Source organism: Pseudorca crassidens, chromosome 5 (assembly GCF_039906515.1).
Source record: "Pseudorca crassidens isolate mPseCra1 chromosome 5, mPseCra1.hap1, whole genome shotgun sequence".
NCBI lineage: Eukaryota > Metazoa > Chordata > Mammalia > Artiodactyla > Delphinidae > Pseudorca > Pseudorca crassidens.
Genome location: NC_090300.1, coordinates 89,350,501 through 89,374,619, shown reverse-complemented (window position 1 = coordinate 89,374,619; position 24,119 = coordinate 89,350,501). Strand labels below are relative to the sequence as shown.

The 24,119-nt window shown below is 40.3% G+C and overlaps 1 protein-coding gene across 5 annotated transcripts; it reads left to right on the top strand.

Moving 5' to 3' along the window:
• The first annotated feature begins 43 nt into the window (after window positions 1–43).
• Window positions 44–24,119, top strand: QTRT2 (queuine tRNA-ribosyltransferase accessory subunit 2). Of its 5 annotated transcripts, none has more exons than XM_067738856.1 (10): window positions 44–233; window positions 4,576–4,819; window positions 6,656–6,876; window positions 7,620–7,675; window positions 9,381–9,457; window positions 11,415–11,627; window positions 15,633–15,832; window positions 17,970–18,121; window positions 19,826–19,943; window positions 21,610–24,119. In XM_067738856.1, exons 2-10 carry the CDS (start codon window positions 4,808–4,810, stop codon window positions 21,839–21,841), a joined length of 1,281 nt encoding a protein of 426 aa, XP_067594957.1. In that variant the 5' UTR covers window positions 44–233; window positions 4,576–4,807; the 3' UTR covers window positions 21,842–24,119. The 5 variants fall into 5 exon arrangements, with proteins under 5 accessions (XP_067594957.1, XP_067594960.1, XP_067594958.1 ...); XM_067738859.1 differs by lacking the exon at window positions 4,576–4,819 and adding an exon at window positions 405–479; XM_067738857.1 differs by lacking the exon at window positions 4,576–4,819.

Sequence of the window (24,119 nt, the reverse complement as noted above, 5' to 3'; positions counted from 1 at the left end):
GTGCTCAGTTACCCATGGCGACGGTAGCCGTCCCTCGGCCTCGCAAACACCGAAGCTCATTTTCAATTACCTTTGCCTTTTCCTGGCGCCCGGTGATGACGCAATGCTCCCTGATTGGCTCTGCATCGGAGGCGGTGGTTCAGGGAGCCGAGAATTCTGAAAGCTGGACACGTGGTAGCGAACGGCGAGGAGATTAAGGGGTCTCAAGCTCAAAAAAGTTGGGAGGTTTGCAGGTAAGTGCCCCCTTTTCCTGTTGGTGTGGGAGCTGCTACGCGTAAGGGGAGGCTGCTGCGAGAGAGTCGCGTCGCGTCTAGACGCTTCCTGGTTGTGTTGCGGTTGTACTGGCGCTATGTCTCTTTCATTTTTCTGGGTCTCCTGGTGGATCCTGGCTTCTGTAAATCCAGATTCTCCCAAATCGTGTGAGCCTCACCGCATCTCAGAGAGAAAAGTGTCTCCTTTCGACCGGGCTCTGCTTAAAGGTCAAGTTTCCGTGCGCAAGTTTTTTCTAGACTCCCCAGGATGCTTGGGAGGGTTGGACCGATCTCCAATACCTGATCTAAGCGCTTCGCGAGGTCTGGGGCCCCTGGAGATGGCCCATGGAGTGAAGCTAAATCCATCGTTACTGACTGAGCCTAAGTGTTCCCGGGGACAGTGCATGCTGGGATATGTAGGTTCATAAGGCAGGGTAGAGATTTAGACCCAGCTACTTTGTAGTCGTATGACCTTACGCAACTTGTTTAATAACTCTCGGACCCTCGATTTACTCATCTGCAAACTGGGAGCTATAGTACCTAAAGCATTAGAGTGTGGTACCCATTAAAAAATCAATGTATGTAGAGAACTCTGCCAGGAAATGTAAACTGAAATAGACTTGAGATTTGTCAAAAAAATCAGGGAAGCTGTGCCCTCAAGACTACTGCAGCAATCACAGGACCTGTTCTGTAACTTGAGTGTTCATCAGAAGGGTGATGGTAGATTAAATTGTGTTACATCCAAGCTATGCAGTATCATGAAGTAGTTATTTTAAAGGGTAAGTTAAATTCTGTGTCTCTTCTTCAGGAAAAATATCCGTTGTGTATTCCGGAGCGAAAAGCAAATTTCAGAGAAGTGCTTATAGTATAGTATATTTGCATTTTTTTAATTAAAAAACACCCTTTCTCATACAAGTGTATTTAAATGTTTGTGTGCATATATAGAAAGGTTGTAGAGGTTGGAGGATGGATAGAGGCAGAGAAGGGAGATGAAGACAAGAACAGTAATAACAGTATAGCAAAATGGAAAATATGACTGTAACATTATATCTTAACATTACAGTTAATTTGTAAACATTGCATGTGTTTATGGACAAGATGGGACTTCTAATAGACTAGCAGCCTATTAGAGTACAGCCTCTAAAGGCAGACTTCTATGATTTAAGTGGCTCTGCCACTTTGTAAATGGTCACTTTTTTAGCCTCAGTTTCCTCATCTGTAAAATGCCCGTAATAATAGCATCTGCCTTAGATTGAAATGACAGTACATAATAGTGGAGTTAACATGTGAATAACAGGATCTGATACATAGTAAATACCCAATAAATGTTGCTACTGTTGTTATTATTTCTTTAAATAGGTGAAACTAATTTAACTTTTATTGTGATTACTGGCATATTTGGACTTACTCCTGCCGTCTTATTTTGTATTTTCTATTTTTGGTGTGCTTTTTGGTCTCTTTTCCTCTTTTTTTCCCTTAAGTATTAACCAATTTTTCTTGATCCTTCCCTGCCCCTCCCCAGCGGAATGGGAATTATCCATTTTCAGTAATCTTTTAATGCTTACTTAAAAATTTTTAACACGCATACTTAAAGTTTAACATTATTCATGATCTCTCTCCTCCTCCCAAATAGTTTAAGAATTTTAGAATAGTACCTCTGAATAGTTTCCTCCTCATCTTCCATTACTAGTTTCTAGGATTTTAGAGTCCATCATTTCTGTATGTCTTTCTTAGTCAGCTTAGTGTACCATATTGTTTAGAAGTCCTTCAGACTTTTTTTGCATGCATATACAGACAGTGTACAGTGTGTGTTTGTGTGTGCATATTTATAAATATATATACGCAATTTTTCTTTTGCAAAAAATATGTTCACCTAAGCTTGCTCTTTTCCCTCAGTGTATTGTGGTCATCTTTCCATGACAGTCTGTAGAGAATCCATTAAGAAACATTAAAAAATCCCTTTTTTCCTAAGGGGATGGAAGGAGGGGAGAAATATGTGGCAATGGAGGTATTAAGATATGTACAATGCTGCCACAAGTGCAGGGAATCTTGGTTAGCCCTGTAAAAGCATAGATCTACTTGTTCTTAAAGTGATTAAGAGTTTTTCCATTAACCATTATTTCCAAATGGCTCTTTTAATGGTTTTTTAAGACTTTACCAGGAAGTGAAAATGTAGATGTTTATATATTGAGAAAAGACAACCCCAGAAATCTTAGAAGAGACTCACAACAAGTGAAAGGGAAAAGGGTAATGATATGAAGCCAAATAAAAACCAGTTAATATTTTGGAGACCGTTAGTTTGTTTCTTGAGAACTTTGCTTGGATTAATAGACTATATCACTCCAAAAGCATGTTTTAAAAATATGTACATGAGGGCTTCCCTGGTGGCGCAGTGGTTGAGAGTCCGCCTGCCGCCGCTGAAGGGGACATGGGTTCGTGCCCTGGTCCGGGAGGATCCCACATGCCGCGGAGCGGCTGGGCCCGTGAGCCACGGCTGCTGGGCCTGCGTGTCCAGAGCCTGTGTTCCACAGCGGGAGAGGCCACAACAGTGAGAGGCCCGTGTACCGCAAAAATATATATATGTATATGTACATGAATATGTGTATGTGTGTATATATTTACATTACTCCATAATAAAAACTTTTTGTGTTCAAGCCCCTAGAAAAAATGTGCAATTATAAAAACACTAACCGCAAATTGATCAGTAATGAGGAAAGGAAAGCTGGGTTCAAAGCTGGACAAAGTTGCATGTTATATTTTAAATGTTGATTTCCAGCTAAAGTACATTCTCTGATGCTTTCCTCAGATTTCTTCATATTTGCATTCATCCTCACAATACACAGAATCACCAGTAACAATTTATCTATTACAATACTTTTCTTTAGACACATTTGTCTACTTTTCCTTGCTTATACTTTTTCCTTTGATGCTGTGTCCATTTACTGTGATTAGGGTAGGACTCTTAAGAAACCCCAAACAGCAGAATGTGAGTACACAGCATCAGAGTCCCATACTGTGGAGAGAACCAAGTGGGTATTTCTCTCCAGCTGACCTAGTGGGTTCAGTACACTAAGCTAAGGATTTTCAATTTCATTCTTAAAGTTATGGAGGTTAAACTTTTGTGCATTGTATCACAGGAGGACCCATCTCTGCATCTAAGAGCATGGTGGCTGAGGTCCTTTAGAACTACTATGGACCTGTAATGACAGACCTTGGGTTGAGAATGAAGGAAGCTATTTCTTCAATTGAGGAAAGAGTGGGAAGAGGAGATATGCATATACAGACATTGTATTACTCTCACTTCAAAGATGTAATCAAAAGCTCAGGCCTCTTGGCAGAGACCTGGGTTCTAGACTAAGTCTGATTAATCTTGCTTAGCCTCAGATTTGTTATTGTGGAACGGCAGAGGGGATGGTCCATGAGGAGCTCTCAGTTTGGCGTCTCTGGTAGTAATGGTCAGACTTAACTATTTTCAGCATTTCTGAAGTCTGATGGCAATCATACATTACCTGGGATGTTAAACAGAAGTTTACTAAAGCACTGCGGTTTGTTGTTTTTACCTGGAATTGAGTTAACTTGACATGGAAAAGCACATTATCTCATGCTTGTCAGCAGCTTTGATTGTCAGTCTTTTATGTTACTTATTAATAAACTGGAAAAATGAAAGGAGGGTTTGATGGGGAGAGATAATAATAAAAATTGGTAGCATTCTAGAATCCTAAACTTCATTTTTCAAACATGCTAATTTTATCCTATGAAGACTCTTCCTACTTTTATATGGATTTAATTTAAAAAATACAACTCATGTGTACATTTAAACTCTTAACAAAACTTAAGCAGCTCAGATGAGACAGAACTTTTGGAGTAAGGGGAGGAACCAGCAAATTCTTCTCTTTAGGCCTTTCTGAAAACACGCGGGACAATGCAGTTTCTTCCATTCTCAGATGTGTGTGAGGGTAGTAAGCGCTAAGTTGTTGTAGTATTAGTAATCTCGGTCCATTAAATTTTCATTAGTTCTTATTTATGTTTCAAAAACCTATTGTTCCATATTTGTTGATTCTAATAGTCAGAATAATAGGGTTGATTCATTAACTTTGAAGTGAATTTCTTACTTTCGTGCTTCCCCCGCTTCAGTTCTCTAGAACTTACTTAGATTGCAAGATACATTCTTTAACTTTGCTACAAATGGCTTCCAAGCTCTGTTAGTTTAAAAGATTTTTATCACTTGAAACCAGAAGGTTATGTGTATTATTTGATAAATCAATAAGGAGTATGAGGGACTTCCCTGGTGGTCCAGTGGTAAAGAATCCACCTTACAACGCAGGGGACGCGGGTTCGATCCCTAGTCAGGGAACTAAGATCCCTCAAGCCTGCGCACCACAACTACTGAGCTCGCACGCCTCAATGAGAGAGCCTGGGGGATACCCACGCACTCTGAACGCCACGAGCCACAACTAGAGAAAACCCGCACGCCACAACTAGAGAGAAGCCCGCGAGCCGCAAGGAAAGATCCCGCATGCCTCAACGAAGATTCCGCGTGCCACAACTAAGACCCGATGCAGCCAAAAGTAAATAAAATAAATAAATAATAAATAAATAAATCTTTTTTTTAAAAAAGGAATATGATTGTATAAACTAATGACTCTTCTTTTGTATTCTCTTGTATTTTCTATATTACATTCTCATTAGGCTGTAATTATATTTATTTTTTGGTATAAACTTTCTTTTATTTTAACAGTTTTAATGTGTAATAACATGGCTTTAAAAAAATAGCTTTTATATTACCCTTTGTTAAAACATAATAACTTTTTTCTCTTAACACTCTCCATTTCTGTGGGTTCCAGTGAGACATTTTATCTTTGTGATAACTTGAAATAATGAAGGTAGAGTCACAGAAAATTGACCAGCCTTTCCCCAAATACTTATACTATTTTTTATAATTCATGTTTAACATGAAATCACTTATTGAACCATACAGAAAGTAGTTATTCTTATTTCTAAAATTCAAAAGACTGTTAACTATTTTATTTCAATATAAAAATTTATAACTCCCAAAAAAGTAATATATACATCCCTGAATATTTTTTAACTAATGATAAATAATGCTTATTTATTTGGTAACATCTTAAACAATGGTTGACTTTCAGCGTGTGGTTTAGTATAATGCTTAAGAGGATAGGACCTAAGGTTGGAACCTCTCAGAGAGCTGTATTAATTTATCTATTAATAAAACTGGGCCTAGCCTAACTGGCAAAAAGTCCAGAGGGTATGGTATCAATACTTGCTGCAGAGACGCTGGTATTTCAAAATGCTGAATATCCAGTGACATTTTGCAAATGATCTGCCATGCCTGGTCACTGAGTTTTACAGGGCATTTAAAGAAGTGGGGCCAATGGGCTTCCCTGGTGGCGCAGTGGTTGGGAGTCCGCCTGCCAATGCAGGGGACGCGGGTTCGTGCCCCGGTCCGGGAGGATCCCACATGCCGCGGAGCGGCTGGGCCCGTGAGCCATGGCCACTGGGCCTGCGCGTCCGGAGCATGTGCTCCGCAGCGGGAGAGGCCGCAGCAGTGAGAGGCCTGCGTGCCGCAAAAAAAAAGAAGTGGAGCCTAGGATTTGCTTCAGTGAATAATAAATTAACACAGTCCAACAAAGTAATTGACCATGTTTTCTGGTTTTTTTCCCTGTGTATCTGTGGAATTTAGAAAGTATATCTTTTTTGTTAATCAAATATTTTTCCTTCCCAATTATAAGAATAATGAAACGTTGCTTACGAATTGCATGGATGCCGACACAGTTTCTCACCTCTGTTTGGACACCGTATAAGAACAAAGTTGGAGAATAATCCCACCTCTCTGACATAACCTCTGTTTATCTTTTGATGTATGTTCTTCCATATATTTTAATAAACAGCAGAATGCTGTTTTGGAATCTGTTTTCTTCATTTAATTACATATTAGGAAAAATTGCTATGTTGCCTAGTATTCTCTCAAATTAGAGAAAGAAAAAAAAATAGATCAAATCAGTAATCAGTATTTCCTAAGCAGTATGACCTTTCTCTATACACATTTTCATGGCTGAGAGCAATCCTTGGCTTCACAGTGCTCTTTCCATGATTAGTCTTTACTTCTGTCCTTCTGTTTGTTTGGTTTCTATCAGCTCAGACAAAATTTCCATGACTGAATTTAAATGTGGTTGATGTCATCATATTGTGCTGGGACTTTGGGGAAGGTGTCTTATGCTCTCTGTGTCTTCCCATTCCCCTATTCCTGATATCTAAAAAAATCCTAGACTGGAAGTAATAACAAACATGCTATCATTTTTTTTTTTTTGTAGTTTGCTTGGAAAAATGTTTAGTTTTTAGATGTCATGGAACTCCTTCTGAATGTAATGTACTTTTCTTATCAGGACCTAGAGGAACCCCTTAGGATGAAGCTAAGTCTTACCAAGGTGGTTAATGGCTGTCGCCTAGGAAAAATAAAAAACCTAGGCAAAACAGGGGACTGCACCATGGACATTCCAGGCTGCCTTCTGTACACCAAGACTGGCTCTGCCCCACACCTGACCCATCACACACTGCATAAAATCCACGGGGTTCCTGCCATGGCTCAGCTTACACTGTCATCACTGTAAGTATGAGACCTGATCATTCACATGTCAACCTGGCAGCAGCTTGGTTACCTTAATAAGGTGTGGTAAAGAGAAAGACTTTTTTGCTTACGTGCAAAATCTGTAGGTTTTTTAGAATGAAATCAGAAGAGAGATATCAAATATTGTACATCATCTGGCCCTAATCTGGAATCATGGGCCAGACCTACGTGATAGAGCTGCTTCACTTTTCCATACCGCCCTCATTGCCACTGCTCCCAGGGGTGACAGGGCCTGGAATGCTCTATGAGGGCTAAACTTGGAACCTAGGGGCTGTCTTCACGCACCAGCCTCAAAGTTTTCTCTGTCTCTGCACATGTTCTACTCTAGGGAAACAACTAAAGAGTGAGATCATTTTGTGTAATGTACATACTGACCTCATCCCTAATTGAAGAATCTGCTATAAGATCAAATAACTCTGTAAGATTGTGTTAATAACAGTGATTTTAAAGGGACAAGGGAAAGAAGAAAATCTAGATATTCTGAGGCCATTGCTCTTTGCCAATTTCTCCTCTCACAGAACCACTTGCAAATTGAAGAGCTTTGCTCTGGCTAGTGAACCCAACCTAATGAGTGGGGACTCTTGAATAATGGTGTACTTGGTTTTTTGAGACTACATTTACTGTCACGTAGCTTGTTTGGGTGGGAAGAGGGCTTCAGTTGTTGCATAGAGTATCTAGAATGATTCATTATTATGTTACATAGTTTTCTGTTTTGCTTACAGGGCAGAACATCACGAAGTCTTGGCAGAATATAAGGAAGGAGTTGGAAAGTTTATAGGTAAAAATTAATCAAGTTATTTGTGTGTGCCTTGTGGTGTATTAATTTGGAGGTTGGAGATGCTGTTTATTCTTTGATCCTTCATTCATACATTTATTTATTCATTAATTTAATAAGCATTTAATGAGTATCTAAGAACCAGGAACGCCTTTGAACTGGGGATTCAAAGATGAGTGGGAAACAACTGCTGCCCTCATGAAACTCAGAGCCTAGTTGGGATAAAGATAAACAGGTAATTCTAGTAGAGTGTGGTGACTACATTTGCAGGATCAGGTGTAGATACATGTATCATGAGAGCCCAGAGGAAGGAACACATAACCTGCTGTTGGGTCCATGTGGAAGGAGGTCAGAATAAAGGAAGTATTCTTGACAAAGAAGATGACGGGGCACCTTAGCTGGGTCAAGGAAGAGTAGGAGTTAGCCAGGTCAGGAGGTGGGTGCAGTGGTGGTGGTAGACAGGTGTGAGCAGACACTCCAGGCAAAGAGCAAAGACCTAGAGGTGAAGGACTGCATGGGACACACCTAAGATCCAAAGCAGGCTTGTCATGTTTGCGCCTAAAACATAAGGCAGAGGATGAAGAGTCTATATTCAGCTATATTCTGATATGTTAATATTATCTTCTGTTCCAGAAATAGGATTTTGAATGCTGATCTGTGTGTCCATTTATTTATAGGAAAAGCTTAGCAGGGACAGCCAGAGAACCAATTCTTCTGTAGACCATTTTCTCTTGAAGCTTTTTCCCAATATCTAGGACTCACTTAAATGAATGAAAATCCTGCTTCCATTGGTTGTTCAGTCCTTTGCTTCTGAGGGAAACTGCATGACGACTTGGTTGTCACAAGGGCCTGTGTTTCAGGAGAGGAATTTATATAATATCGTTTTCCTTGATCTGAGACCCATTTTCATAACCAGCTTTAAAGTATACAAGCGTATAATTAAGTGAAAATAGCTAATATAAGCTTTGTAGAGATAATTGTAATAATTGAAATTATAGACAATAAGGTGGAGAACTGCAGAGATTTTTGTTTTATATTTTTGGTCTTTTTTCAGCAAAATTCTATTTTTTTTTCTTATGAAAATGCAGCATATGAAATTTAAGTACATATGGCTTAGTAAACTTTTTTTGGATTTTTTTTTTAAACAACTATCTTTTTGATTAAAGAACCTAAGAAACTGGCATCTTGAGTAAATGAAACTTATTGAAAATGAGATCCATTTGCAATGTCCTACAGCTTTTCTATAATTCTGCCCCTAGGGACCCATGGTGTGGGCTGGATTTATTATTAATAAGATTACCTATTGACTGTATAATTTCATCTTGCCAGTAGCTAGTTCCGCTTGGATAGTGCCTAGAATGACCATACTTGATATTAAATTCTTCAAAGCAAATCAAGCAGGATCAACATATCATTAAACACTTTCATTGTATCATACTTCAGGTTATACCTTTCCTTTGTAGCAACTCGCTATGTCTTCAGACATGAACCTTTACATTTAATTCTTCTTTTAGATTAGTAGGTTTCAAAGTAATCTTTTCATTCATGTTGACAGGCCTCCTACAATTCTAAGATAAAGTATGAGCAATTTATCGTGTTTTAGACTTGCTTTATCCAGCGGTACACATTATGAAGCTGCTCTCTGTTACAACACAGTGTAATTGTGGATGTAAGTGCTCTCAAGGGTTCTTTTTTTATGTTTATACAGGCATGCCAGAATCACTCTTGTACTGCTCCCTGCATGATCCAGTCAGCCCTTGCCCAGCTGGTTATGTAACAAATAAGGTATGTTCTCAGAAGGTCCTCCAAGGCTGAAGGCTTTTCTCAGGAAGTCAGCCTATGGGATCTCTCAACTGCAAGGATCCCACTGCTTGGGATGCTGAACCATTCCAGACCCCTTTATGCCTTCTCTTTATTTCTACGACTATAGTGGGATGGTGTGGTTCATAGGAGTTAGAGTGGGGCAGCCCAAGGATAAGGTTAAGGTAAGGACTGTATCCTCAGCTTTTTCATTGTTGCCCAAAATTTGGGAGTAGAGAAAGGTCAAGTACATGCCAAAAAAAGAAATTGCTATGATGGTAGAAAACAATAGTCTTTTGATACCATGCTTTATTTGAAGTTTTAACAACCTCAGGAATAGTGGGGAAAGTTGCTGACGAGTATTATCACATGTATAACTATATATAGTAGAATCTTAGTATAATACTGCTTTTTAGAACAGAATTTGAAAAAGCTGGAGATTTTAGCTGGTGAAAAACAGTATTCAAAGGACTTCCTTAAAAGTTTTAACCTGAGATATGGCCCCATGGCATTGTCCCTGAGGACAGCATTCTAGAAAAGCTTTAGTATATATTGCCACTTTACAAACAGTTACTTTTCTTGCACCCACTTTATTGATATCAACAATATCTATTAATCTTACCTAAGGTAACTATTTTAAATTTGTCTTCTGTTTTACACTTCTTTTTATTTTGTAATTTGAATTCAAAAGAAAGTATTTTGACCTCGGTTGTCTATTCCATTTATAAGGGAGAAAGGATTCATTTAAACAGTGTTCTTGTGCCAGAACAAAAAGATTATATGTGGCCTTGCATTTATGTCCATCTCTTCTAAGAAGAGAGATGCTGTAGGGAAAGGAGTAACCAAAGGTACATATAGAGATTCTTGTGTACTATGGGATTTATGCCTTTGCACATATTTCTGTATCTAATTCAATCTAGTAAACACTTACTAAACATTAATAATGTATGAGGCCCCAGACTGTGCGCTTGGGGCACAACCATGAATTTGGATACTCTAGTCAGACATATATACGATGGTGTGATAAGGGCTATCTTTTCTTTTTCTTTCTTTTTTCCTTTGTTTGTTTATTTATGGCTGTGTTGGGTCTTCGTTGCTGCTCATGGGCTTTCTCTAGTTGCAGCGAGTGCGGGCTACTCTTCGTTGTGGTGCATGGGCTTCTCATTGCAGTGGCTTCTCTTGTTGCAGAGCACGGGCTCTAGGCATGCAGGCTTCAGTAGTTGTGGCGCATGGGCTCAGTAGTTGTGGCTTGCGGACTGTAGAGCACAGGCTCAGTAGTTGTGGTGCACGGGCTTAGTTGTTCCACGGCATGTGGGATCTTCCCGGACCAAGCATCAAACCCGTGTCGCCTGCATTGGCAGGTGGATTCTTAACCACTACGCCACCAGGGAAGCCCCAGGGCTATCTTTTCTGTGAAAGAAATAAATACAAATTGCTGAAAGAGCTTATAAGAGCGAGCAATTGATTATGCCTAGTAACGTTTGAGGAACACAATAGAGTAGATGGTATTTGAACTCTTATGTCTTGAATAGTATTTTACCAGGCAGAGAAGTAGGGGAAGACCATTTCAGTCAAAAGGAACAATGTGATCAAAGACAGAAGAATTAAAGTCTGTGGTGTATGCAGGAACAGCAGGGGGTGGCGGAAAATGGAAGGCTCGGCTTCTGGAAAAGTAATTATAGAATTCTGAGTGCTAACTCAGAAGTTGGCTTGTGTGGCCGTTGAAAGACTTTATTGGAGTCCCTCTGAGCTATCAGGTCCTTAGAGAATTTGGAATATAGTATAGGAAACCTCTTTACCCACCGTGTCTAGGATATTGAATTGCCACCATCTCTCCATCTGTAAAGAAGAGTTGAGTTCAGGATTGCTTTGATCATTTTATTATTTTCTTTTTCTTTTCATGTTACTCTTCCGAATCCCTCATCGTCTTGTCCTGTGGCAGTCAGTGTCTGTGTGGGGTGTTGGAGGACGAGTGGAAATGACTGCCTCCAAGTTCATGGCAATTCAGCAGGCCCTTCAGCCAGACTGGTTCCAGTGCCTTTCAGATGGAGAGGCAACTTGTGATGAAGCCACTTCCATAAAGAGAGCCAGAAAGTCTGTTGACCGGTCGCTTCTATTCCTGGATAATTGTCTGAAGCTACAGGAAGAGTCAGAGGTAAAGCCGTGCCACTCACCACTCCTTTCTCTTAGAAACTCTCGCTCATTTACGTTCCAAGATACCACCCTTTCTTCTCCTTCTGCTTCTCTGCTCCTCATTTCTTGGTCTCTTACTCTCACCTGATTTTTTTTCCTGATTGTTTTATTGCTCTTTAGGATTCTGTCTTAGGCTCTCTTTTCACCCCTCACTATTTGTTCTCCCTGGGCAGCTCCCCTTAGTTTAAATTGCTGAAAATTCTAAACTTGTGTATGTAATGGAGATCACTCTACTTAGCTTCAGAATTACATAACCACAGGCCTTTGCTAGGTTCTGTCACTAGAGTATTCCTCACATGCACCTCAAACTCAGATAACCAAACTCAGCGTCTCCCCTCCTCTCACCTGCTCTTCCTTCAGCTCTCCCTCAATACTCTGTCTCCCTTTGTGGCAGCCCCCAGCTCCTCATCCCAGAGATTTGAGTCTTTCAAGACCCCTTTTAATATCCAAGTAATATTCAGTTTTTCACTCCACCTTGGTTCCAGTTCCCTAAATAAGTCTGGAATGTGCCCCTCCCCACCCTTCTTGTCTCCTTAAGGCACAGTAACCTCATCATCTCATGAGCTGGGGAAGATGAAGCTGTAGCAGTGAATAAAGGATCTTGATAGCAGAGTTAATAAAGCTGGAAAAGGAAGGGTTCATTAGGAGAGAGCAGAGGAGGTGGGAGAACAGGAGATATGATCAGAGGAGAAGCTTTCAGTGTCTGATCATTTATGTAGAGTAATCCTGAGCAACAAGTGGGCCCCACTACAGCAAAAGCGCACGGGGTTTCAAAAACATCATTACTTTGAGTTTACCAATAAAAAATATAATTTGGCTAATCAAGTTAATATACATGAAATAATTAGAGGAAGCTTACTTGTCGTTCTTGATAGAACTCTCAGTATGGGCAATAAGGGTCCAGCGTGGGGCCATGGCTGTGGGGCTGCATCGTTAGCTCTGCCAACAGTTGTTTGCTAGCAATTGTTTTGAGCCAGTAATTATCCTCGTAGGATAAGTAATGTTTGGATGAGGAGAAAGGGAGGACAGGGCGTGTGACGGAGCATGATTATTAGATGAGCCTCAAATCCCTCATCTGTGTTAAGTCAGCCTGACCAGTTCACGTTGTTTCTGTGCGTTGGTCAAATGCAGGGGTCCCTCTCTGTACCCCTTATGCTCACGCTATTGTCTTGACATGATTATTGATAGTGCCCCCTTTTACTTTTAAATGTGTCCCGTTTTAGACAATAAATTATATGGTTGTAGTTCTTACACCGTGAAAATGAATTTCCCGGATGGGGCTGTACCGGTCATGGAAAGGGGCAGGCCGTATAACGGTCTCCTTTGTATGGTGGCATACATCTTTTCCTCTTCCTGTGATTTCTTCCCCTCTGATTCACTGACTCCTCTTCCTCCGAATGCCCTTAAATATTGAAGCCCCCCAAGGTTCTGTTGTCGGCTTTCTTTCCTTCTCCATGCATTCCCTAGGCCAGGGATGGCAAATGAGTTCCATCTCAAGGTGCTTGGAGCTGCTCCCAGGTGCAACGGGGTGAGGGCGGCCCGCTGGCTGGCTCTGTCTGCCATGGCAGCAGGCGTGGGGAGTGGCAGCACTGTGTCAAGCACCTACCGTTCTCTCTAGGCTGGGCAGTCACTCTTTATATACATATCCCTGACTTTTGGTCCGTATGTTCAGTGGCTGATACCTCAAACCCAGAATGCATGAAAGAGAATAATCATCTTGCCTCACCCTCCACTGTTTCCTTAGGATTCCCTGTCTTTGCTCCTCTCGTCATCTCCCTGGACTTCTGAAATTGGAGCCAGGGGTCCTCCTAGATTTTTGTCTTCATCCTCTCCCCAGGCAACTAATCGGTCAGGTTGAGTTGATTGTACCTCCTGATGAGGTTTCACATCCTCTTTCTCCTCTTCACCCCCACCCCCCACCCCGCCACTGCCTTGGTCCAGATCTTCTTCGTCTTTCCCTGGATGATTAAAGTCGTCTCTACCCCATCCTATCCTCCCCTCATTCATTCTCCGCGCAGCAGATGAAGTGTTCTTTCTGGAGGAGTAGACTGATTGTATTCCTCCTACTTAAACCAAAAAGCAAAATTCCCTCTTTATAGCCTTCCAGGCTCCCTCCCCATCCCTCTCTTCTACCAGAGAGCCACTGTTGATTGGTGTTTTTCCTTGCAAACCTTATTTTTTTACAGTTCCATACACATAACTATTACATATATGCATGCCTATATGTGGTTTTTATTACATGAATATGATCATCTATTCAAAAATTTGCTTGTTTTTGTTTAACAATATCTTGAAACTCTTTTCCTGTCAATGTATATGTTAATATATATTCTGCTTTCTTTTTAAAACAGCTGTATAGGAAGCCTACTATGAACATATTATATTGATACTTTACTTAAGCCTTTACTCTATTTTTTTTTTTTTTTTTTTTTTTTGTGGTACGCGGGCCTCTCACTGTTGTGGCCTCTCCCGTTGGGGAGCACAGGCTCTGGACGCGCAGGCTCAGCGGCCATGGCTCACGGGCCCAGCCCGTGTGGTATGCAGCATGTGGGATCTTCCCCGACCGGGGCACGAACCCGTGTCCCCTGCATCGGCAGGCGGACTCTCAACCACTGCGCCACCAGGGAAGCCCAAGCCTTTATTCTACTGATGGATGTTTAGCATGTTTCCAGTTTTTCATTATTCTAAACATCTTTCACAAATAAACCTTGGTGCATATGAATGAATATATTTGTAGGAGATATTCTTAGAAGTGGAATTTTAGGATATATAAAGATAAAAGCATTGACGTTTTGGTAAGTGTTATCTACTTGCCCTTCCAAGAGGCTGAACTAATTTTTATTCTCTCTAGTTATCAGGGTATGTAAGTGCCATTTCTCTAACACTTTTACCTCTGCTATGTTGCTCTCTGTCTTTTAACTTTTTTGTCGGTGTGATGGGCAAAAATGGTATCGAATTATTTCCAGTTTTCATTTCCTTACTTGTGAGGTTTAGTAAGCTCTCCAGATATGTACGGGGCATTCACATTTGTTTTTCCGAAGTTCATAGTCACATATTTGCCTAGATTTCTATGGGGTTGTCATTTCCTTAGAGGATTTGTCGGAGCTTTACCTATGGTGTAGACATTTATGTGTTCCTCCAAAGAATAAGTTCCCCTTTGTCTTTGTTGATAGTATATTTCACTAGGGAATTTTTATTGTTTTTGTACTCAAATATGTCTGCCCTTTCCTGTAAGCTTTAGCTTGCTTTGAAAGGCCTTCCTTATCTCAAGACTATAAAAATATTCAACCTATTCTTCTAATACTTGTATAACTGTATTTTTTATGTTTAGATCTTAGGGCCGTCTGGAATTTATTTTTTTGCGGTATGCGGGCCTCTCACTGTTGTGGCCTCTCCCGTTGCGGAGCACAGGCTCTGGACATGCAGGCTCAGCGGCCATGGCTCACGGGCCCAGCCGCCCCGCGGCATGTGGGATCTTCCCGGACCGGGTCACGAACCCGTGTCCCCTGCATCGGCAGGTGAACTCTCAACCACTGCGCCACCAGGGAAGCCCTGGAATTTATTTTTGAGGATGGTGTACAGTAGTAATTTTTGTTTTATCTTTTTCCAAATGGACAGTCAGTTGTTCCATCCAAACAGTTTTGCAGTTCCTAAAGTTACTACTAACTAAGAGATTTAGAAGTAACCTAAGGTAGACCAAGATAGCCATTTATAGAAATTAAAACTGTTGCTTTTGTTCTTTTCCTCTTATACCTGCTTGGTGTGTGCTTAATTTAATCTACGCTAAAGCCTGATTAACTATGTTGATTGCCTCAGCTTCTCTTCGGTCTTTTCTTCCCTTTTTGAGTGGCTTTCAAATTGTGTTCTTTGGAGCCCTAAGGGTTCTTAGGAAGGCGGTAAGGCTCATTTAAACAAAGGTCTCCACTACTGGAAACAGTTAAAAGCGTTCAATCCTTTCTTACCTTAGGTCCTCCAGAAAAGTATGATCATTGGAGTGATTGAAGGTGGAGATGTGATGGAGGAGAGGCTGAGGTCAGCACGAGAGACAGCCAAGCGGCCTGTAGGTGGCTTCCTTCTGGATGGCTTTCAAGGGACTCCAACAACCCTGGAGACTAGACTGCACTTGCTGTCATCAGTCACTGCGGAGCTACCGGAGCACAAACCGAGGCTAGTGTTCAGTTAGGGTGCAGGTCGAGCCTGGTGGGCTGCAGAGCAGGGGTGCTGCCGAATGTGTGGTATGCAGTCTGTACGTGGGTGTGTCTTTTGATGTTTTGATTACGTTCTTTCTGGGCTGAGTCTGCTGAGGCAGACTGTGGAGGAAGTTTCCATCAAGGCTGTCTTGCCTTTGATTTCAGAATGTAGACCAGAGGACACTGCCATGTGAATTAATTTGATCCTCATTATAAGTGAGGGCAAGTGTTATACTGGTTCCCGTCATCCTTGTGCCAATTGTAAATATTGTTCTTTATTCACTATAACCTGGTGCCTGGGGACAGGTAGAAAGTCATGTGGAACTCTGGCCTTAAGCAAGTAAAGTTGAGGACAGACCTGGGATGCCTAGTGGAATGAAGATGGGTTCTGTCAATAAGGTCCTTTAAGAAGTTCTTAGATTTGAGGCAGGTAGTGAGTGGTATTATTTTTTGAAATCAAGGGCACTGGCAACCCTAGTGGGGTTGGTTCTTTCCATCAGTCACAGGATTCATTATGTGCTGGAGAGAAGAGTGATCTGCAAGATTCAGAGCTAAAAATCCCCAAGTTTCTGAGTAGAGCCAATGTCTTATTAGACTATTCAAATTTTTTTTTTAAAAACTGTAGTCTTTTATCCCAGTTGATATGAATATTCATGCTTTTTTCCTACAGATATATTAAGAGGTTTGATTATGGGGTGCTGCTTTATACCCCTTGGGCTGCTGGATATGTGTATGTAATTTTACTACTTTTTAAAAAATCCAGGTATAGCTTGCAGTTAAGTATATGAATCTTATGTATACCCTGATGAATTTTTATTCGTATATATGCTTATGTAAACACCAGCCAGAGCAAGATATTGCCATCACCCCAGCCAGCATTCCCCCCTCCCCCCGCCCCGCCCGCCCCAGTTTTATCCTAGCTCTGTGTGTTCATTGCTTTCCCTCCTGTGCTTATTTCATTCTGGTGCAGATGATAATTCAGCACTAGTATTTCTAGTCATTTTCTGGACTCCTTTTGAGTTAAGTGCTCACAGATGTCTGTTACTGGATTTGAAAGCTGGGATTCTTTTTCTTTCTATAAGTGTGTAGAAATGCCAGCTTCAGTTGGAGAGGAGTTCTAAAACATGACATTACTTGAAGGAAACTGTAGTCAGAAAAACCAGCATATATTTAAGGGTTCTAGTTGTTTAATATTACATAAGGCTTTTTTTGGACTTCTTTTAGAAATCAGGGAGTCTATAAGCTTTTCTCTGCCAGTGTGTAAAAGGGACCTATGAGTAGAAAAACAAACATAAAAAATAGCAGCCAGCCAGCCAGCCCTAGTCTAGTGCATTTCCCATCTCGTTTTAGTGGCAAAACCTGGTTGAATGTTAGTAACACTCTCAGAATTCATTACCCATTGCCTCTGGAAATACCATCTCATTCTACCATGCAGACATTTTATTAATGGAGAAGATATAAAGAAGCATAAAGAAAACTGACTAGATTCTTAGAGCCTGTGGGCAGAGTTGAAATTCCGAGAGCAAGAATTGCTTCGTAAATGAACCTATGAAGAATACAGTAGATAAAAATGTCTTTCTTGAAGCAATTATGAAAAAGAATTATAAGCAAAATACAGTTAAAACATGGAAGAGTATTTGAAGGGGAAATAAAGCACACAGCTTTGCACTAAAAAAATCTTATGTAGTGGATAGGAAGACTACAAAGTTCAGTCTGAGACTACGGAGGTTATTTCAGAAGGGATGAGAAGGGAAGGAAAACTAACCTTTGTTAAGCTTCTCTTTGGGGCAGAAACTACACTTTGTGCTTTTGCGAATATCTCATTAATCCTTACAACCAGTCTATGAGGTATGTATTCTTGCTGTTGTTTTTAAAATGAGAAAACTAAAACTCAGAAAGGTTAAGAAACCTTCCCAAAGTAACACAGCAAGTAGGGATTCTGGTCCAGGTCTCTCTGCCTCCAAAGCTCTATGTTCTTTCCATACACCTCCTTATCTGCTGCCTGCCGCACTAACCATGATTTTTGTTATTATTACTGTTAATGCCCTCTGGAAAGACTCTCTGATTTCATTCCTGGCATTGTTCTTATGTCACTGTTCATATTATTTTCACAGGCTCATCTGCGGTGTTAGCCAGCCAGATGAGGTGCTCGAGTGTATTGAAAGAGGAGTGGACTTATTTGAGAGTTTTTTCCCTTATCTAGCAACAGAGCGGGGATGTGCCCTCACTTTCAGCTTTGATTACCAGCCGATTCCTGAAGAGACATGTAGGTCTTTTGAAGTTAATCTCTCTGTTACCCTTAAATTCTCTCTATTTCCTATCAATTTTTGCCTTGAGTTACAAGCCAGAAATATGTGCATACTATAAAGCCAGCCTTTTATAAAACTATGTCTTTGTTTCTTATCTGTACGCCCGGCATGTTGGCACACAAAACCAGGCACTTAATACTATACACATAGCTCATCAATATTAGGAAGTGATTTTGTAGTGAGCAGAACCAAGAAAAACAAAACCTCTTCTATTAACAACCTGAAAAAAGAACATTCAGAGTGAATAGTGATGAAAATCTAAGAAAAGAAAACCTTTGAACTGCTTGGTAAAAGTTAATTTGTTTTTTCACAAAAAAGTTCTTGTCTGCTTTTTGCAAACCCCATGCTATTAATACACAGGGAGTCTCATCCCCTCTGATCCTAGTGTTACTTTTGCTTTTTTGGTTTTTTATACATACTGAGATGTGAAAGCTGTTTTCCTCTGCTAATGGTGCTTTGAAGCACTGCCGTTTTCTTTTAGTGTTTAGTTATTCAGAGGTCAAGAAAAGCAGTTTCAGATTCTAACATTTAACTGGCAGTAGAAAAGGAACCAGGATACAGACTTTGGGTTGGGGGTCCCTTGAAGTGTCTCCACAGTGTTTCAGGAGAATGTTGTGTGCCTGGCCTTCCGTCTGGCCTTCAGAGTGTGCTTTCCTTTCTCTCCTCCTGCTCTCCGTTGAACTCTTGCTCTATCACCGCCAACCTTAAATTTGAGTAGGGCCAGAGACTTCTTTAAGGGTTCATTTTATTCCCCACAAGTGATGAAAATTTCATTCAGAATATGTTACACTCCTATAAAGCAACTGAAGCGTTAATCTAAATGGAATTAGTTCTAGAAACAAAATCAATCAAGTTGATCAAATTCATATGTAGAGGAGGTCAATTTTACTGTCTTTTAGACAGACTAGAACGTAATGTATTTGGATAGGCACACCATAAACACTTTATACATGTTCATGACTTCATTTACAAGTGAAATTATCTCTGCCAGGACATAGGTGACTGATAGTCATTCTGTACTGTGAATACGCAAAACTCTACAAAGACCCTGATACTGAATTCTCTGTAACAAACACGTTCCTTTTGGGCCAGAGAAAGCCAAATTTCTTTATGATTGGGAAAAATGAGTTTGAACATTTTTATGCAAGTATTATGAATCACATTTGTGTGCGTGTGTGTGTGTATAGTAAATTGAGGCTTTTTGCCAATTACAAAGTGAAAATTCCAAAGGAATAAGTTGCATAGTGTAGGCAGCAATTCCCCCTAGTAACACTAGTTACTATGCAAAGAGCCAGCTGCTCTGAAGAGAGGCAAGTAGATAAGTATTCCTGGTGTTTCTCTTGCAATTCCAGGAATGTTCTTTCTTAAAGCAAAGAGTTCAAGGGAACAACTCAAGTCCCCATTTAATTATAAGATATATACTTGTAACTACTATTCACTTAGACATAGTTGAATCTCCAAGTTTTGGTACTATAGATAATAGGTCATTGATCATCTTGTTACATATTGCTTTGTTTTTCTTGTGCTGTTTCCTTCCGATAAGTTCTGAGGAGTGGAATTACAGGGTCAAAGGGCATGAAATAGTAACTAAAATAAAATTCTCCCAATGGCCACTCTTTATCTGATCTTCATTCAAGACTTTTTGTTGGTTTGTCCTTTAGTATTGCAACAAAATGGGACACAGGAAGAAGGAAAATATGTGGATCAAACAAAGAAGAGTAAAACAACTAGCTGCAACCGAGAAATGACATCATTTGAAATTAATCTGAAGGAAAAAAAGTAAGGAATTTTTTTTTAAGTATGGATTTTGATTTCTGACTTTTTAATTTCAGTCTGTTTTGAAAGTTTATATAACTGTTCCCTTTTCAGTTCATGACTTCAAAAAATATTTATAGTTGGATATTGTTTGGGCCTTCTCAAATTCAGTGCCAGCAGTACTCTTTTCTTCTGCAGATGAATTTGTGTACTTTGTCTTGTCAGAAAACTGAGGCTAGATAACTGTTGTTTTAGAAGAGCTGTCAGAAAAATTAGACCAGATCCATTGTTTGGTGTTCTTTACTCCTTATGATTACTTTAAATAATAACAGTGTAAAATAAGGATTTCAAGATAAAACATTACAACAAAATTTTTAAATTTTAAGGAATTTAAGCCATCTTGGTTATATACAGATTATAAATCTTAAATAAAATATTTGCCTCTATAAAGACTGAACTAAGATATCTAATAACTTTGTATTTGGCCAAAAGTGGAAATAATCAGTGAACCAGTGAGCGGTTTTTCTGTGAACTTGGTATACTCACTTTAATGCTGGGGTGTTTTTGGTCTTACGTAAAGGGACATTTTAGGGACTCAGACTTATTTATGTCTATCTAGTAACAGGACAGACTTGAAAATTTACGAAAGAATATGAAATTCCTAGTTCTTATTTCTATAGTGATTTCTTGATTATAGGTCTGTAATGGTGACGTTTATCACATTTGACTTCTTGAAAAATAGCCAAGGAGATTCATTTCCATTTTTAAAAACCTAGGGTAATATAAATGGTTACTACTAAAATTCACTTTACATTATAGATATAATTGGAAACTGCGATATTTTTATCATCAGCACTAGAAGTTTTGGAGATTTGGCGTTCAGATAGTAGCCTTGCTTGTGACTGTGTGACCTTGGTCAAGTCATTTAACTTCTTTTTAGTAGCTGATAGAAAGTAGCACGTATATAGTGCTTAGCATGTACCTAGCAGTGTCCTTTACTATATTAACTTATTTAATTCTTGTAACAACTCTTATTAGGTAGGCACTGTTTCTACCTTATTACATTTCAGATGAGAAAACAAAGACACAGGGGGAGGTTAAGTGACTTTCCCAAGTGAGTTGTGAGCCAGGAACCAACCCCAGGCATTGTAGCTCCATAGCCCTCCCTCTTAAACCCCTTGGCAGTCTTCACTGGTAAAGTGACAGGAAAAATGCCTATCTCCATGGGTGGTTGCAGAGATTAAATGAGACAGTATATATAAAAGTTTTTTGTAAACTGCAAAAAGCTATGCAAGTAAAAGGTCATATCATCTCTTCTAATATTAGCCCTGGTGGCGAGTGGGAGAAAAGTGTCATTCATCAGAACAGTGTCTCCTGATATTTTTGTGTGCCTTTACAGTGTGACTAACCCTGCTCAGCAGGGGGGAGCGAGCACGTGACTCTTCTGCTGCTCCTTGGTGAGCCTCAGTCTAGGAGGTTGTATCCATCTGAGGAAGACTCCTGAGTCTCCCGGCCCATTGTACTCTCTGTTAACTTTTGACCACATTGCCTTCTTAAGCAGGTGCCTGGCACTACATTTGCCCGTTGTGTTACTAACTATTGGTTACGTGCCAGCAGAGTAGGTTAGTCTAGGTTGTCGAGGTCTTGTTTTCCTCACTTTCCGGAATATCGTTGTAACTTCCTTTCTCAGGTACCAGGAGGACTTTGATCCACTTGTGAGAGGGTGTCCCTGTTACTGCTGTAAGAATCACACTCGTGCGTACATCCACCATCTGCTGGTGACCAACGAGCTGTTGGCTGGCGTCCTGCTCATGATGCACAACTTTGAACACTACTTTGGATTTTTCCAGGCCATCCGGGAAGCACTAAAAAGTGACCAACTGGCCCAGTTGAAAGAGCTCATCCACAGGCAAGCATCTTGAGACCTGGTACGCATAACCTCACTCTTCACGTTGAGCCTGCACCACGGTTGTGATGTGGGAGGAAGACAGCAGGAAGCGATCTTCACTTTAATCACTTATATTTGAGAATGAAGTCTACTCAGATAAGGAACATCTGTACTGTACTCGGCCCGCCTGAGGCTAAAGGGACTTCTTCTTACGACTGAAATGACCTAGAATGACCTAGATGGATCAGAAAGAATTGAAACCTGACCTTGAATATTTCTGCGCTAACTCTTTTAGTCAACAGAGGTTCGTTTAGTCAAAGATAAAAGCTTTAGATGTGAAGGGACAGCCTTGAAGTGGGGATGATGAGAATCTGAGGGTTCACTGAGTTGGATTGGAGCTTGAAGGGAGTTGATTGGTCATGAGTAGCATGACCTCTGTGGACACATGCCTGTTGACCAAGAAGGAATTTGTCTGATTCAAGAGTTTTCTTCATTTTAATCCTTATATTCTCAGGGGTCTCTTTTCGACACTTGTGCCTTCCAAGCTGTCCTGGCAGTGCAATCAACCTTGTGATTTAACCAGGCTCACATCTCCACGGAATGTGGAGCTCACACATTGCTCCAATGACCAGTTGGCCCAGGGCACACTCTTCGTTTGACCATATGGTCTTTCTGTGACTTGTCTCACTAGAGTCAGCGCAGTTGCCTATTAGGAGCTGAAAGTTTGCCTAGCTGCTTTCATCTGGTCGTGCAGATCCACTGTGTTCTGCCTTGTAGGGTCATTAAGAGTCGAACCACATAATAACTGGAGCTACATCACCTGGGGAGATTCAGTCACCGTGTGTTCACTTGGACAGAGCCCTGGCCTGCCAGTTAGAGGATTGGGTTTCAGTTCTACTCAACTATGACACTTGGGCAAATCACTTAACCTCTCCATGCCTGTTTCCTCCTGAATAAATGGGGACAGGCAAAGTGAATAGTACTAAACTAATTTCTAAGATTCCATTTAGCTCTAATATTTGGGGAACAAGAAGTTTTAGATTGGAACCATAGCTTTATGTGTATCCTTGTTTATTGATCACTATTGGCCTGATGAAAAATGCAGTGGTGCCAGGAGTCAGGCAACAGTAGAGATATTTGAGAGCCTAGAAAGGTTTAGCCTGTGGATTTTAAAGTGGTTGGTAAATTGGCATCAGCAGGTCCTGAGGCTGGGAAGACCTTCGCTGATCACCTCTGATTCTCTGAATTTTTTTCTGCTCTTGTCAAAGGAATGACATTCATGTTGATGGTGTGACAGGTGATTTTTATTTTCTTTGTGCTTTTCTATATTTGTCAAGTTTTCTATAAGAATACACATACATGCACGTTTCACACATAGTTTTTATAGAAACAGCAGAACCAAAAAGATGCCTTTGTTTTGTTTGTAGGGGGATAAAATATATTTGTTTTACATTCTTGTGCTACATTTTTCTATTTGTTCATTTTAGTGAGCATTACTGAACTTTGTTTTTAATTATTATGTGGTTACTGTATTTTTATATGTAGGGTGCCCATCTGTACTGTTTTCTTTTATTGTGGTTTAAGAACGTCCATGAATTCCAAAGCTCATGAATTCCAGAATTCATGGATATTCTTACAACCTCTCCTCCAATTAATGGCAAGGATACTTATGAAAGACAGAGTTTCTCTTCTCAAGAATCTGCTTGTTTTGGGCTTCCCTGGTGGCGCAGTGGTTAAAAATCCGCCTGCCAGGGCAGGGGACACGGGTTCGAGCCCTGGTCCGGGAAGATCCCACACGCCACGGAGCAACTAAGCACATGTGCCACAACTACTGAGCCTGCGTGCTGCAACTACTGAAGCCCGCGCACCGAGAGCCTGTGCTCCGCAACAAGAGAAGCCATCGCAGTGAGAAGCCTGTGCACCTCAACGAAGAGCAGCCCCCGCTCAACGCAACTAGAGAAAGCCTGAGCGCAGCAACGAAGACCCAGTGCGGCCAAAAATAAATAAATAAAATAAATAAATTTATTTTTTAAAAAAAGAATCTGCTTGTTTTGAAATATATTGGATTGGAGTTGTTCATATGTTTATAACTCCCGTTCAATGCCAAACCCATTGTTGGAGGAGTATTAATAAATATCCCAGAATCCATATAAAATTTATGAGTTTTATTTGTGTTCAAAACCGAAAATTCTGTCCAACTTTGTCCATTTTTCTAGGTCTTTTTCTTATTAGCACATTTGAAAAAAATGTTCCTTTCCTTTAATGTAAATCTATTAAGGTCAATAGCCAATAAACATTTTTAATTAAAAAAA